General features: G+C 32.3%; 1 protein-coding gene across 3 annotated transcripts in view; it reads right to left on the reverse strand.

Moving 5' to 3' along the window:
- LRBA (LPS responsive beige-like anchor protein) overlaps positions 1–17,416 on the reverse strand; it is a 575,445-nt gene that overhangs the window by 389,201 nt on the left and 168,828 nt on the right. For all 3 annotated transcript variants that reach the window (XM_033134087.1, XM_033134086.1, XM_033134088.1), the window contains one exon: positions 477–541. In XM_033134087.1, coding sequence (XP_032989978.1) covers positions 477–541 — 65 coding nt within the window. The remainder of the gene's footprint in view (positions 1–476; positions 542–17,416) is intronic.

Genomic DNA, 17,416 nt, shown 5'->3' on the forward strand with positions numbered 1-17,416 from the left:
TCTTGAGTTCTTCTATCTCTACTTTTTAAATGGAAACCTTACCAAGTTTCTTTCTCCCTCCACTTTCACATTACATCACAACACAAAACAAAACTTAATCTGTGTCTCCCTTATGAGCAGGCCATGACCTGAGAGATAACATAGAGATTTTATTCTAATTATCAGTCTTATAAATATAATAGAACTTAATAGGAAGTCCAAATAAGTATCAGTTTTCTTAGATCTGCTAATTGAATCATCAGTTTATTTTTGCCAAACTCAGCCTTACTCATTGAAAAATAAGACCAGAACTTTATCATTAAGCATGCAACCATGAAGAAAACCATCAAATGATTAAACATTGACATATATGTAATAATTACTATTACAGTACTACAAAAACAATAAATGTAGTACCAAAAAAATTTCAGTTTCTATGGGGGAAAAAGAAACAGTAAGATTTTAAAGTAAAATATAATGGATATAAAATAGATTACCTTCCTTCATTGACGAGTTCAATAAAAGCAAGGCCTGCATTCTTCTGAATAGAATTCTGCCACTCCTAAAAAATAGCAGAAAATAGCTGAACAAATTTCACTCAGTAGGTTATTTCTTTAAAACAATTATGAATAACACCACTCATATCAATTTCATAGCTTAGCTCCTAAAAGAAACATTTTGTTAAACAAGCTGCCTACCCAATACAACCCCACGAACATGTGAATAGTTGATATTAAAAAGTACACTAAACTTAGCAACAATGTGATTCTATGCAAACTAAATGAGTCTATCTATCTTGCCCTCTTTGTTCTACATTATATACTACTAATGTAACTGAAATTTTTGAGGGTTGGAAAGGAAGGCAGTAAAGATGACAAAAACAGAGGTATTTGTTTTTGTTTCTTTAAGAGATGCATCACCCCAAATGAGAGGAAGACAGAATTCAATAGCAAATGAATTTAATAGTGAATATTCTACCATAAAAATTAGTGATTAATGATTGAGAAAGAGACAAGAAAAATTAGTGAATTTAGGCAGACTACTCTAAGCTAGAAATCTATAGTTCACTAGCCTATAAATTAGCAAAAGATGATATGACTCTATTAACTATATACTTTATGAATAAATTATCCATTAAAAAGCCTAGGAAGGAAATTGACCAGTAGAATATGTACAAACTAATTTTTTTAATCATCTCAAAACTTATATAAAATAAATATTAATACAATCAGGGTAGGACTACCTGAATTGAAATGTAGCTAGATTTGAAACATGCCAATGCATGTATGTATGAATGTATGAGTATATTAGTGTATGTGTGTGTGTGTGTGTGCACGCGCATGCACACATATAAAGATACACACATGCATGTTTATATTTTTTAAAGAATTGGATATACATAATCCTTAAGTTCCTTGAAACCAAGGAGCCCTTCATATTCTACCAACATGGTATGCCTCAATGGATCTTTTACTGTTCTTTTATAAAGTTCAAAAGATAATGTTGAGGTACTTAACATTGCCACCATAAATTATATTCACATTTTCTGAAGGTAATACCGTTAAGAGTTTTAAATTCCATGTAATTTGACCCCAAATGACCGCTTTGTGTCAAACACCAAAGTCTTTGTTTCAGCTTTAACCTTTCTCTTTTTCGTCTCCCATTCTGTATTATTTGCTTTTCTGTTTGAAAAAGTCCAAGGTGGCTCTCAGGACTACAATGACTATATGCCGTAACTGTCACAGGGTTCTCGTTCATGAGTAGGCCAGTAAGAACAAAAGAACAGAACACATACTGTGGAATGAAAATTAGATACAAAGTCAGACACAGGAGAGGGGAATTGGCCAGCTCTAGTAGAGAAGATAAGCAACATATTGTTGAGGAAAGAGCAATGAACACGAAGTCATGAGATCTACGTTCTCAGACTGATGCTGATACTAGCAGGATATGTCCGTGAATGGGTTCACTTGATAGCTCTTCATCGTAGATAACCCCTTAAAAAAATTTCCAACAGGGGGGATTTTTATTACATGCCATATAAAATTCAAAACTCTACATGACTCACGCAGACAGGTAAACATTATTTTTGTTTTATTTTCATTTATGTATACAAACTTTTACTTACAATGCAAAGTCAAGAAGTGTACCATTTAAATTCACAAAGATTTGAAACAGCATGATTTAGGTCAGATAGAAAACTAGTTAAAGTTAATATAACTGTAAAAAAATTGCCATCTAAAAATTTTTCTGACCTGAACGTAACTTGGTATGTCACACAAAATATTTTGTTTAACTTAAAAACAAATTAGACATGAAGGGCCATACAATAGTGGAAGAGTCCAAGTTTTTGTAAAGGCTCAGAAACAAAAATTTATTACACCTAATACATTAGGCTCCTTGTTTTCCCAAGCATTATCTACAAACACATATTTGTTAACTTATAGTAATTGCTATCTAATCACCTAGAATAAAGCTTATTCAGTAATTTTTAAAAATTAAACAAAAAGAGAAATGAAGTGAAAATATAAATCTTATACTTTTGGATACTGCTACAAAACTCTCACAATTCTCAAAGACATCACTGAGTTTTAATTTGTCTATAATCCATACCTAATTATAAATTATCAATATTTAATAAAATATCACACACCAGGTACATAAATGCATGCTGATAAGAATAACCCAGATAAGAAACTGAAGCCCATGAGAATAGAAAATTATTTTAAATAAACCCAGCTGTTAATGCCAAAAGGCTTTCTCCATACTAACACTGTCTACAATCCTTACGGAAGTTGCCAAAACTGAAAAGATGACTCATTAATCGTACTATCCCAAAGCATTTTTCTCCACTTCTGAGATAATTATCAAAGAAGGCGTTAGCCTAAACAATTTCATAAACCACAGTTCAATATAACCTTTAGTGAGTTTTAATAGTTGAAAGAAAAGCTTAATGGTTATCGTCTTTCATGATCATTTCAATATTTCATCACAGTATTTACAATTTTATAGTGATGAAAAATGCATAGTACATTTAAAGGTCTTGGTTATTCTTTTCCCAGAGGTATTGATGAAAAACACGTTAAAAGCCTCAAATCCAACCACTAATGCAACTAAGTAATTTCAAAACACATTTCAGCACTTTGGAGAGGAAGGACTCAAAGCACAATAACTGAGTCAATAATTTCATACCTGTTCTAAGCTGTATTTAATTGACTAGCACTTCCTAAGGCCATAACTGTTGACTAGTCAATTTTTACTAAAATATACTGTTAGCTTACTAATGCTCTTAAGTCATACAACAAGATACTATATATTAGTAAAATTATTAAATAAACATGAAGTAACACCAAATTTCACATTTGCGTTTTTGATAAAAGGCTGTTTATTTGGTGGGGGTGGGAAAGAAACTTCATTAGCAAAATTAAGTCCTTTTCTCCCTTCAATCAACAAACAAATACAAAGAAAAGGGTACCAATCACAATGCTATATATTAATTTATATTATTATACTACAATTCTAACTTCCTTAAAGTGAACTTGACCTTTTCTAAAAATTCAATAACCTCTTACGACATATTTTAAGTGTCTTGAATGCACTACATGAGTTTACCTAAATTTTACAAGTGATTCCCAATATTACCATGCTCTAAAGCAAATAAAATCAGACCACAGATTGACAAGATAGAATACATATACTCCATTCTACCATCTTTTTCTTTCTTGGAGAGGGTAGGTCAAGCCATCAATGTTGCCAATAAATGTAGAATCAAATTTTTACTCTGGTGGGCTAGATAGTCACTAACTACCTTTCACTCCTTAAAAAAAAAAAAGGTATGTAATGAATGACATAAGGTTAAACTCAACAAAAGCTAAGAACAAAATTGATAAAGAAGAGACAGCAGTATATGAGAGAGAGTAAAAATTTTCTCTACAACCTGCAGGCAAATCAACTTGATGCAAACCAATGCTTCCTGCAAAACCCTAGAAAGGCCAAAAATAGAAGACACTGAGTACATAGGAGGATGGTTGAGGGACAACGATGAAAATAGTTTAAATGGATGAAAGCTGATATAAAATACACAGAACCCCAAATCTTTTCCCCATAATGTACGGCCATCCCCACCATGGTAAAAGATAGGAAATTTACTTTCCAGAGAAGTAAACTTATAGACTGTAAAAATCCTTATTGTAAAAAAAAAAAAATAACTTGAAAGTATACTTACTGAACTATGAGACGGAGGAAGAGAGAGATAAAGAAGTTATCCCACAGAAATAATTCAAGAAAATTTCTCTGACCATATGTACACACTTTTTCAGATAAAAAGGTTTACATGAAATACCAAAGACAATACATTTTAAAAGATTTACCCATACCAAGACACAATCCAGTAACAATGACAATTTTTAAAATAATAATACTAAAAGCTGTCAGGGAGAAAAAAATTTGGAGAGATTATAATTTTAAGTCTCTAACACTAATATCCAAACAAGCTATCAAATATAAAAATTAAAGCCATTTTCTCACATGAGCTAAAAAATTCTATCCTTCATGTATTCTTTCAAGAAATTACAAAGAATATGCCTCATCAAAATTAATATAGACAACCAACTACTATCCTCCATCCATGTTCTGCTTCAATTTTCCCATGGCATATTTATTACCACCAGATTTTTTGCCTTTACCTTTGTTTTATTCACTCGTATATTTCCAGTGCCACAACAGTGACCAGCACATGTAAAATAAGTGATCAATAAATGGTGAATCAGTGTCCCTTTAAAAGAAGAAGGCCACCATGGGACACAGAAGATAAACACTGCAGCATAAGATAGGAAAAGAAGAATTCTAAGTAGATGATAAAAGAAGCCTCCAGAAACAGTTTTCTATAGACCTAAAATGTTACCAATCTAGACTGAAACAGGAAAATGGACAATGCCACTGTATCTCCAAGGTAAACGACTGAACCAATAGATTTAACTGCACTGGTAGTCATGTTATGATTTCACTGGAAAATTCAGAAATAAATTTGTGGTGAGTGTAAAGAAATTTAATTAAACAAGAGGTAGAAAATTATAAATTCTAGGATAAAGAATGAAAGAGAAAGACAAGCAAGAGGAAAGGAGGGAGAGAGGGAAATCGTGGTACATTTTATAGTTCTGCCATAAACATTTACATTGTTACAATAACGCAAATGTTAAGTATGATTTTTACTAAATATAATGATATACCTGTACTGGAAAGGAAAGAGTGTGAAACAGAAAGGGAGAGCAATAAAATTCTTCCATGTAAGACATTAAATAATGTGTGAAATAGAAAAGTCAAGATATTGCTATTGTGTCATTTAGAAATATGAAGGGAACCAGCAGAGTCAACAACTAAGAGATCTGAATGTGGTTCTTTCCAGAAAATAAGAATCAAGGGGAAAAGGAAGAATTGAGGCAGGGATCTGTTGTTTTTTAGTTTGAGTATTATATTATCACTAGAATTATAAAACAAGGTACATGTTTACCTTGATAAAAAATTAAACATATTATTCATATGCTCTAAATAAAAAATGAATAGAAAATGAAAATATAGATACGTTTTCTAACTGAATAGGTATGTATCCAAAATTATTCTGAAACACCTCCAAATAGAATAAACATTCAATTATCACAAATACTGGTATCAAAACTACAAAAATATAAATTATCATAAACTATTAAGAATTCTTTTTTTAAAGTCAGTATTCTGTATCGTACCAAATGAAATTACCTTTATTGCTACTGACAGGAAAATACTCTCATCTTTTGTTAAGTACTGCTCTAAGTCTTCAAACATAATTTACATTAACAAAAGCAATGAAAAATAATTTGTTAACAAAAACCTAAACTCATATCAAATTATTTCACTTTTCTTATTAAAAAATGTAACAATTTAAAGTCTGTGCTCTTCAACAAAATATTAATCCTTTAAGATGTTAGTTATACATGTCTTTGTAAAATAAATCAAATTGGTTGGATACAGCTCCAATTACCTAAGTAGATGACAGAAACACTATCTGGAGTCAAGGGAGGAAGCCACAGAGGAGAGCTCAAACGAGGAAGGGAATGTATTAACACAAAACTGAGAACCACGTTATACACATGACTAAAGGTCAATTCTAGAGAAAACTTGTTCATGGTCAAGATATAGTAATCTTAAGTGCTCAAAGTAAACTATCAAGAACTTTTCAACAGTGTTTGCACTTTGTGTCAGCACTCTCTCAACAGCATATCTAACACAAACTTGAGTAACCTCATACCAGGAAAGAATATAGCATAATAGTAAAAGGCAGGTCCTATCCCATTGTATCTTTAGAGGAAAAACAAATCATTACGTGAAATAGCTACATAAAAGATTGCCCTCTGGAAACATTTGGTTTCGATGATTTTTGTGAACATATACTTCTAAAATACAAATTTGGTTCTACAAATATTATGACTGTATATAAGCGAAATACATTACGTATACAGATAACTACAAAGTTAAGAGTAAAGAAAGAAAATTTTATTAAAGTTGGATTAGCAAATGGTTCAGCTTTATAATTGCTTATTTAACAAATATTTTAATGTGTTCTATGTACAAAGAATTGAGTATTGAGAAAGTACTTATTTGATTTAAAAAATAAAGAATGCAAAGATTTAAAAATCCAAAAAATTGAAATAAGCATGCAATCAATTATGTAATTACAATGTTAAATTATTTATAAATAATCAATCAAAAAACGTTAATCCCTTTGCTATTGTATTCAAGTATACATTAAAATGAATAGATTTGCAAGTGCCTTTGAAAATCTGTTTTTAAACATTCTCAGGAAAAAACACCTTCTCCAACCAGTAATGATCCTTTGAATAACTTCCAAACTGGTATCAATTTTGTCAAGCTCTTTCACTAATCAATACAGAAAGCTTGATTTCAATGAAGGTGACAAAAGTTGCTGTAACCCTTTCCAGCCACAATCTCTCAACAGATGATCATCATTAAGCTTATATCAGGGCTTAACATTCAGGAGCTATGTAAATGTGTCCTGTTAGGACATGGGCAGTCTGTTTGGCAACTCCAGTTCTCCAGACATATGGCATTTGCTGCCCTTTGAGGTCTGAAGTCAAGTCTTTAGGGAATCTCAAAGCCTGCACTGAAATTACAAGGAGTGTTCATTAGAGACTGCTGGAGAGGAAACATGAAAGACTTCCATTAAAACTATATAAAACAGCTAATTATTTTAAAAAGATTTTTAAACCATTTAATGTACTCAGCTACAATAAAAAGTATTTACCAACGGAATTGTTTTTAAAAGCACGACTTTCAGAACATGAGTGCAACCAGCTTTCTTCAGGCCCCCAACCCCCACCTTAATACACCTAACATTCATTTATAAACATCATCAAGATTTGTATATAGTGGGAGAGACTAAAATTATCTTATACCTCTAAATTCTTTCTAGAAATTACTGTAAACATTTAGGAAATGAAAGAATTTTTAAAGGCAAAGATTGCTTTCTAATATTTAGTTGTGAATGATAAACACTTTTAACTTAAACTCAGCCAGACATACATATGTGCTTTAGATCCTTCTTTCTTATTCAAAAAAGTCTGCCTCTATTTCATTTTTGTTCCATATTAAACTAAAAAAGAATCATAAAAACGTTATAAGCACAAAACAATGTAAATTACTAGTCATCCTACAGAATGGCATTTATCAGATATTATGGAAATATATGTGATTCAAATGTTTAAGAATGGCAATAAATTGACACGTTCAAAGAAAGCTCGTGTCTTTACTTTCTCAGATTTTGAAAAACAGAAGGTAAAAATATTTTCTAATTAATAATTGTTACCATTTAAAATTTTTGAATGCATAGACACGTTTTAACTTCAGAGAACAGTTATTTATTAAGTTTCACAAAACAATACTACTACAGAATTTTATTTCAGTAACAAATCTCCATAAAATGTTATATAAAGTTCATTAGCTTGCCTTAATCATTTCTTGAATTCACATATATGTTGGTTTCTGACAGCCTAATTCCAAAAAGCAATTACAATCTCAATCCATATGTAAAAAGATAACAGAAAGCAAGTACGTTAAACCAGTTTAAAAGAATAAAAATCTAAAGAAAGCAGATTACGAATGATTTATATGAATGCCTAGTGCTGAAGTTAATTACAAGAAACCCAATAAAATAGTGCCTTTATTATTGTACAGCACGTAATAGCTCTAGATGTAAAAACCAGAACTCTTTCTGCTGACTTTTGCATGCCCAATCCCACAGCACACAACATTAAGAATTAAACATGTAGTAAATAAGGCATATAGAAAACAGCAGTTTTTAACTAAAAGCAGAAAACTCTCCTGCTGTTTAACCATTTGGGGTCTTCCACTCTGAACACTGACCACTGTAAACTGATACTATGTATTCATTGTATAAATTCTTAATGTTAATATAGAGTGAGATTTTAATTTCAGTGTTCAGAGCTTTCCATCAAATAAAAAATAACCATAACACAGCATTGCATTTGTTTTAGCATTCAACAGGAGCAAAGAAATTATCTTTCATGTTTATGCTATGAAATCATCTCAGAATTAGAGTTTCCCAAACCTCACACATCTAGCTTCTATAAAGTTTTGGTCCTAATTTTCAACGTACACTATCTAAGACACATACACTGCATACTACAGTAACCTGTTCTAGTTGTTGATAGCCACAACCTATAGCCAATCAATGCTTGATGACTTTCCTGGTGTAGAGGGTAAGACCTTTCAGTCCAAGATGTCTTCATACTCTTTCAAATATTTATCAATGTTTCTAATGAGATATTAGCTGATTCAACTTTATGGCTAATGCAAAAGGTCTAAGACATAGAAAAACATCATCCTGTAGGTTATTCTTTGACCTACAACATAACTGCAACAGTGATATGCTGAAATACTTGATAACCTGGTTTTGCTGCATAAAAAGTAGGACTGATGGAACAAATAATCAACAGTGAACAACAGTATTATATTCCTAGCAATTTCATCTCCATTAGAAATACATGTCTCCTTAGCTGTGGTGCTCCTTAGCTCCTTAGCTGTGGAACACTTTAAAGGTATGGAGCTCTACTACTTTCAGTTCTCAACAGCACTTGATACAATTTTCCATATAACAAACATTTAAATGCTTGTTAAAGAAATCATAATTTAACATTGTTAGGTGAAGCAGAAAGGAACGCTGCACAAAAAATACTCAGAGATCTTCTGGGCATTACTAGTTTCCTGTGGCTGCTGTAACAAATTGCCACAAACATGGTGGCTTAAAATACTAGAATTCTGTTCTCTCACAGATCTGGAGACCAGAAGTCCAAAATCAGGTTCACTGAACCAAAATCAAGGTGCCAGCAAAGCTGCGCTCCTGGAGTTTCTAGGGGAGAATCTGTCCCTTGCCCCTGAGAGTTCTGGTAGCTGGCAGCATCCTGTGGCTTGTGGCCATGTCACTCTCTGCTCATCTTCACACTACTACCTTCTCTATGTGCCTATCTCTAATCTCCCTCTATTCTCTTACAAGGAATCACACGATGGCATTTAGGGCCCAGCTAATTCAGGAATATCCTCTCATTCAAAATCCTTAATCATACAAAGACCCTTTTTCCAAATAAGGTAACGTTCATAGGTTCTGGGTATTTGACATGGATACGGGGCGGGTGGGGGGAGAGGGGGAGCATTTTTCAGCCTATCATACTAGAAAAACCAAATTACAGCAAAAGAACCAGCAAGCTGAAGAAAAGTGCGCTTTAATAACAATTTCAAAAAATTCAAAAGAAATAACTTTTTGTTTTAAACTAGTATATTATAGCAAGAGCTGGAAAATTTTTCAAGAAAGTTAACTTCTGCTCAGTGTTGATTCTAATAATGATTGAGTTTTAACTGGTTTTGTTTTTGGTTCCAGAAATTCCATTTAATTTGCAAAATATAAAGCCTATCAGGCTACAAGAAACTGAAATCTTTACAGTTGAACTACTGGTAACAAGCGGATATCACGAAAAGCAACTTCTAACAATTAGCAGAAAAGCAACTAGAGCACTGCAAAATGTCCAAATAAGTAAGGCAGCAATCCAGATTTGGTAAAGAGACTGATAAGAAATTGAAAGCTTCTTTAAAAAAATTCTCCCCCATTATTTTGCTTTCTCATTGCCATTGACCAACCTCCTTTTTTCTTTTTGAGCTTACAGCAGTAGCAAACAGAATCCTAGTCTCACAAATTGAACTAATGCTACAAAACAATAGAGAATCTTTTAAATGGGTATAAATATCAGGTGGGACAACTCTACAATATAGAGCAAATGTATAAGCTTTCTTAGGTAAAGGACAGATCATCTCTCCTCTAGAGAAGGAACAATAAAAAATCAAAATTAAATTTTCCCTCAGTAATATACCGTGTTTCCCTGAAAATATGACCTAGCTGGACCATCAGCTCTAATGTGTCTTTTGGAGCAAAAACTAAAATAAGACCTGGTATTATATTATATTATAGCCAGTCTTATATATTTATTATATTATATGATATTATAATATATTATACCCGTTCTTATATTAATTTTTGCTCCAAAAGACGTATTAGAGCTCACGGTCCAGCTAGGTCTTATTTTCAGGGAAATGTGGTAACACCTGATAACAAGAGTAACCTGACAAACCAACTGACCCAACAAGATAATGCTGCTGTTTCAATTGAATGCCTAACGAAAACTTAAGCTTCTAAATAAAGAACTTTCAAAAATATATAATTACTATCAAAAAGCGCACTGCGCATCCAGTATTTAGCACATTAGTGTGCATCCTCATACTCGTTACACGTAAAAGCACACTGTAGAAAAGAAAGCGTCTGGAGAATGTGGAGAATGAGTCTAGGGTTAGGGAATTTAGGGTGTTTTTTTTTGTAAACTATCCAGAAATTGGCATGATGTACTTAACACATGTCAAACATCTGAATACTATTTACAGGGCAGCATAGAAATAAGTATAAACTAACACAAAACAGCTACTAGAGACCTTGAAAATAAGGCAGAGGAATTTGAATTGGACAAGACAGTAAACCACAGCTTCTCTTGGAAAGGAACTATAAAGAGACCCTCCTAGGGGCGGCCGGTTAGCTCAGTTGGTTAGAGCGCGGTGCTCTTCACAACAAGGTTGCCGGTTTGATCCCCACATGGGTCACTGTGAGCTGCGCCCTCCACAACTAATTGAAACAACTACTTGACTGGGAGCTGATAGGTCCTGGAAAAACATACTTAAAAAATAAATAAATAGAAGTTAAAAAAATAGGATTTTAAAAAAGAGAGAGACAGAGAGACTCTCCTAGGAAAACAAATTTGTCAGCATGTACTGAAAGAGGTAAATCAACAGAAAGGAAAAAGATCATTTTACTAATTCAGGTGTAAGCTGGATCGGATTCTGCGATTCTTTTCAGAGGCCTTTTTCAAATGACAGCTCCTTTTGTCCCTTCCTACCTCCCCTACTCTGATAGGACTGAAGTTCAGAATCATCGTAAGGAGCAACTGTTAATGATAATGATGGACTTGGCCAGAAAAAAGGTTGATAAACAGTGAACTACATTAACTATTATATTATAAAAATACAGTATTTCTCCACTCTGGTAGCACAAGAGGTGTGTTGAAAGTAATGTAGTATAAATGAAAAGCTCTGAAGTACACAAAAGAGACCTCTAAAACAACTGTTATAGTAGTTATCCTCACGACATCAACCTCACTTGGATTCAGGGATACTTTACTGACTTTCCCCAAAACAGCTATCACTATAGTCAACCCAGGAAAACGGCGGAACCACACCTTTGGGAGCCTATGGAAACTATGAATACTATCAATTAAACTTAGCTACATGGAAAAGACCAAAAACTGTTAATCTATTATTAGGTCTCTTCTAAATCTAATATTCTATGGTTCAAGTTGAAAATGAACTAGACTGGGCATATAACCACAAAAAGGATAGAAAATAATGACAAGACACTGCAGAAAAAAATGTTGGACTGAATTTGTAAGGCAAAGATCTGAACAATTAAATCAATTTCATAAAAAGAAAACAAGTGGCACTGAACCTACTGAATAAAGAGGATTTTGTGTGCTGTAAAAACACTAAGATTCAGAATCTAATAACTTTAATTTATAACCTACTTTGCTCTATGTGCTTGTTCTACATATATTTACATATATTATCTAAGACCATCTTTATGATATTCATTTCACTCAATAAGAACTGCGTCTCAAGCAAGTGAAGTAATTTGCCCACGGTTACAGAGTTAATAAGTGATAGAGGGAAAAACATTACTTAAAATTCAAAAATCTATCATCACAGAATTGTCCTGGCTTCAGCCTCTTCCAGTCCTGTCCAGGGCATCTTTTTCCTTTCTTTTATTACCCAGGAATGAGACAACAGCCATCTCCACATAGTCCACCCCCAGCAGCTGAGGAATTTACTACTAGAAAAACAAATATATAGCCCTTAGGGTTCTCATTCTTACTTAATTCAGGCCTAAATCAATGTTCAAACCTCAGATTTTTGTTAACACTACACGCATGCTTCTGGAAGTTCATATCATAAAATGACAGCTTGACTAAAAAGAGCTGCCTGACTGAAAAATGGACAATAGATGGAATGTATGTCCCTTCCTAAATTATGCTATTATATGTTAACTGTACATATCAGGGTACTAAATTACTAAATAACTAGTTCATCTCAGAGCCAACTGAGGCAGTGTAAAGTTTAAACTGCAAAATTTAAATATGGAGAGTAAGACCCCTGATTACTCCAACATCCATTACATTACATACTATTTATTTTAAAAAAAACAAAACATATGGACGGGAATACAGCTGAGACCTCACAAAGCTCTCAGAGTTTGGTATTAAAAAAAAGACAACCTCAAGCTTCACACGTTTAACCTAGGCTTTCTATAATAACTTCAGTAGATTAATTTGAAATAATAGAAAGGACTAAGCAAAACTACACAGTAATAGCTGAGAAACAAAGACCTGTATTAATAATTACATTTAAACCAAAGGAAATGTTAAACTTAGAATATTCCCATTTGTGTATTCCTCCTTTTTGCTACCTTTCTTCCTAATCCCAAATTTAAAAGACCAGTTGTAAAACAGTAGGGTGCCAAATTAAAGCACACTTTATTTTCAGATGTCTCCATACTCATAAGCTGACTTCCTGTCAGGAAGAGTTCCATTTCACTGAATACCCCAATCAGCAGGGAACTTGCAGAATTAAGTGCCAGTTGATATTACTTTGTTTTGCATTTACCACCCCTGAGAATAATGTTCAAAGATCGAGTTATATAGTCAGCATGGTATCATCCTTCTGACTAGACTGCCAAGCCACAGGGTGTAACGCCAGCTCCACAAAATTCACCTTAAAAGGTTGTGTTTTCTAAATCCTAGTGTGCTAGTGAATCAACAGGATGCCTGTATTTCAGAATAAATCCTGTGTTTAAAGTTAAATTATGCTTCTCTTTGGTTGTAACAAAGCACTTTAAATTAATATTGGAAAGGTCTGCATCCAGATTCAAAAAAATATCAATTAATGTTCACTAATCCATCAACTTAAATATTTTATTTTTTAAAAGTAACATACACGTACTTTAGTCTGTTTGTTTTTAATGTTTTTGTTGTAAATCCATCTCATAAATCAAGTTATCTGTGATAAAAAATTGAATCAAGTAAAATCATAAAAAAAATTTACAAAATGAGCATAGTTATTAAACTGATTTCAGATACTTTAAAAACTTTAGTGCATTTAAGATGTTTCATGATCAGTTAAAATACCTTGAATCTTGAACTATCCTCTCTAACTTCCATAAACTTCCTGTCATGCTTCAAAAGTATCTAATTCCTTATTATAAGGTCAACTGTTTCTATTGCACACAAATAAGGTAATTCTGAGCATTTCAATATAGAAAACCTATGCTTACAGCATTTGTCCATTTTAAGGATAAAGCAGCAGCTCTAAGGCAAAACTAGGTGATTGGACTGGGAGTCTTTTTTCTTTTGGTCCCTATGTTAATCACTACCCTTTTTATTATCATCCATTCACAATCAAAAGGTCATAAGCACTAACAATAAAAAGGTCAAAGACAATTAATTTACATTTACTACTTCTATAAGTACATTCTAGGGATGAGGTAGAAACACATCCAAAAACAAAGGAGTAACATTATGAAAATATTGAAATACTAAATTATATTGATCCTAATCGGACCATATTACACACAATCTGGTTTTAAGGAAGCCAATTGTCCCCAAATCCCATTTATACTGGAAAAGATAAGGTTGGTTACAAGGAAAATGAAATGATTTATTTACAGAATATTGAAGTGTAAGTTTCACCATTTAATACACTTTACAAATTTGTTGCCATGCAAGCACCTTTTAGCACACTGAAAGAAAATAGTGAGAGCTTTCTATTAGGTTGGTGCAAAAGTAATTGCGGTTTTTGCCTTTATTTTTTACCTTTTAAACTGCAATTACTTTTGCATCAACCTAATACTTAGACATAGATCATTTCTTTTATGAAATCGTGACATACAACCAGGTATTAATATGTTAAATAGTTAGATAAACACAATATTTTTTAATAACTTAAATAGTTAGATAAACACATCATTTTTAAGAGCCAGTTCAATATTTGCCATATTCTTTTTGTTAGCAGAAACTGCGATGCCTGAAATGAATGCTGGACTAAAGGTGATAGAAATTATTCTACAGAAAAAGGAGAAACTACATGCACAAAATTGATTACTCCATAAAAAGTCATCAGTTGTGGCTCTTTTAACCAGGTAGGTCCTTCTGAGACCCAAAGGTGACAGCTAAAAGGGCTTTAATATGTATCACTTTCTTATTTTAAAACATTAAAGTAAGCATAGAGTAAGAGTTCAGAATTAGGGTCTGAAGCCTATATATAGCAGGTAACTTGCCTTTCAGATCAAGATAAAATTGAATAGAAGATAATCACAAAATAGAATGGAAAGGTGTCTGTTCTTTTATATACGTTTTAATGAATCAAAGTCTCAAGATTAATTTTAAAGGCAACTTTACCCCAATAAGGTAAATATATTGATTTATTCAACAAATACCTATTAAATGTTTATTATGAGCCTGACACTAATAAGTAGTACAGACAAAATGGACAAGAAATGGTTCCCTGACCTCAAGGAGTTTTCGATCTAATGAAACAAAAATTAAAATATACCATGACAAGTACTAAAATAGCTCTTACTATGTCTATAAATTTAACTCTTCTTTAGCATTTATCTTCATAAATTTGATTCTAAGATAGTTCTCTAAATTCATATATTTTAAACTCCAGTATCAGGAGTTTAAACTGCCAGTATCGGGGCATCTAACCTAAGAATTGAAGATGAGTAAGAGACACAATGTGAAATTATTGTATTCTAATTTACAATAAAAGCTTAAAAAATATATTAAGTATTTTTATTATATAATATATGCACAGAGAGATTTTGATATGTTCTCATGTCAAAATATCTATACATTGCAATGACTGAGTTTTGCAGATCATATCAAAAAAAGAGCAAATTCCCCTCCCAACAATTAATGATTGTTTCTAAATATACCCGGATGAATTTGATCTACCAGAATTCCATCATCCACTCATTGCTCAGGGTTAAGGATCACCAAGATAAATTCTTTTTTGTCTACTATCTATAGGAATTGCCTTATACACAAATTGTACTTTATAAAACATGGAATTACTACAGACATCAGTGGAAAAAAAACAAAAAACAAACAAAATAAAAACCCTGTATTTAGCCATCAGAGTAATTTCTTGACTCTTAATTCTTAAACTCTACCAACCTCCCTAATAATAATTTCATATTTTTAGTATATGTAGGTCTTAACTGCAAGCTACCTCAAATCATGGTTGATTAAATGGATGACATATAAAGCACACCCAACACTGTACAATTTGGACATGTAACTCTAATAGTTTATTGCTAAAATTTTATTCATTTACTTGACAAATACTTGATGAAAATTTATTTCATTAGACACTGTTTCATATGACATTCACATACAGATTAATTTCATTTTCTTCGGACCTCTTAAATAAGTGCACAGCAAAATTCAATTCTATAAACAGATCAACATTAATATATGTAATTTCCCATAAATACAAAATATGTTCTGACCCAGGTTTCTACATTTTATGTTAATACTAGAACGTGGCAACAGAGCATAAGTTAACACAACTGACTAAAAATGTAATGTGATTCACTCAGTCAATATAGGAAATAGCTATATAATCAACTGATGTCAAAATATTTGAATTTATTCTTAAACTTGGGGTTAGCTCTGCATAAATATTATTTTAAAAAATACACACACACAGAGATACACCTGATTAAACTTAAGTTGTTCTAGAAAGAATAGCAATTCTTACTATAATCAGTTCTGAAGATCAATCCCTTCAGAAATATATAAATTGGGAGGTATATCGAAATCACCAACAAAGGAGTGAGAAAAAGTGACTGAAATAAGTTCTTCTGAATGAAGCAAAGATAATCATCGTATCTTATTAAGAAAATACTACTAGCTATAATTTTGCATATCTGTTGATTTTCCTTAATTACTGACATTGGATAAGCAGAGAAAAGCAGAAGCAGAATACTAAAACACAGGCATTCCTTCATTATTCACTGTCTCACCTTTGATGCAACAGGTTTTCCCAAATTATATTTTACAAAAATTATCTACACACAGTATGGCCATAAAAAGGATTCTGTGATCAAATATGCTAATATTATTCCCATTACAGATTCAACAATACACATTATATTTATACATACACTAAAAGCCTTGAGGGACCCTCCAGTAAATTTAAACCAACTTTTTCCAAACTTATTTAGCTCCTTACATTTTTTTTCACAGAACATCCATTAGCATCACACAGCACATAACTGGGATTTGCTGGACTGGAAAATATGGATAGTAAGAACTGATCAAACAAGCACATGGCTACCACAAAGCCAAACAACGAAAATTACAGGTACTGGAAAGAGCAGAGAAAATGCTCTAAGATCTTTAAAATCTATTAATCCTGATGAAATTATAAAAATATAGGTGTAACCAGGGGAAAAAATTCTGACTGAAAGTCAAGGGAACCTGAAATGATGTATTCATAAAAAAGAAAAAAAGAAATAGCATTAGGTTAAACAGGGATTGATAGATTTTTTTGTATTCCAGCCTAACTCTACTCCCTGCCACTGTGCTTTGCGTAGTGTTTCTCTTTAAAAAGTCCTTATAAAATGCTATGTTGTATTACAATTATTTGTTTCTCTTACTAGATCACAGTTCCTTAAAAGGAGGGGTTCATGTTAAAAGCAGTCTATATATGTCTACTAAAT

This window comes from Rhinolophus ferrumequinum, chromosome 18 (assembly GCF_004115265.2).
Source record: "Rhinolophus ferrumequinum isolate MPI-CBG mRhiFer1 chromosome 18, mRhiFer1_v1.p, whole genome shotgun sequence".
In the NCBI taxonomy this organism is placed as follows: Eukaryota; Metazoa; Chordata; class Mammalia; order Chiroptera; family Rhinolophidae; genus Rhinolophus; species Rhinolophus ferrumequinum.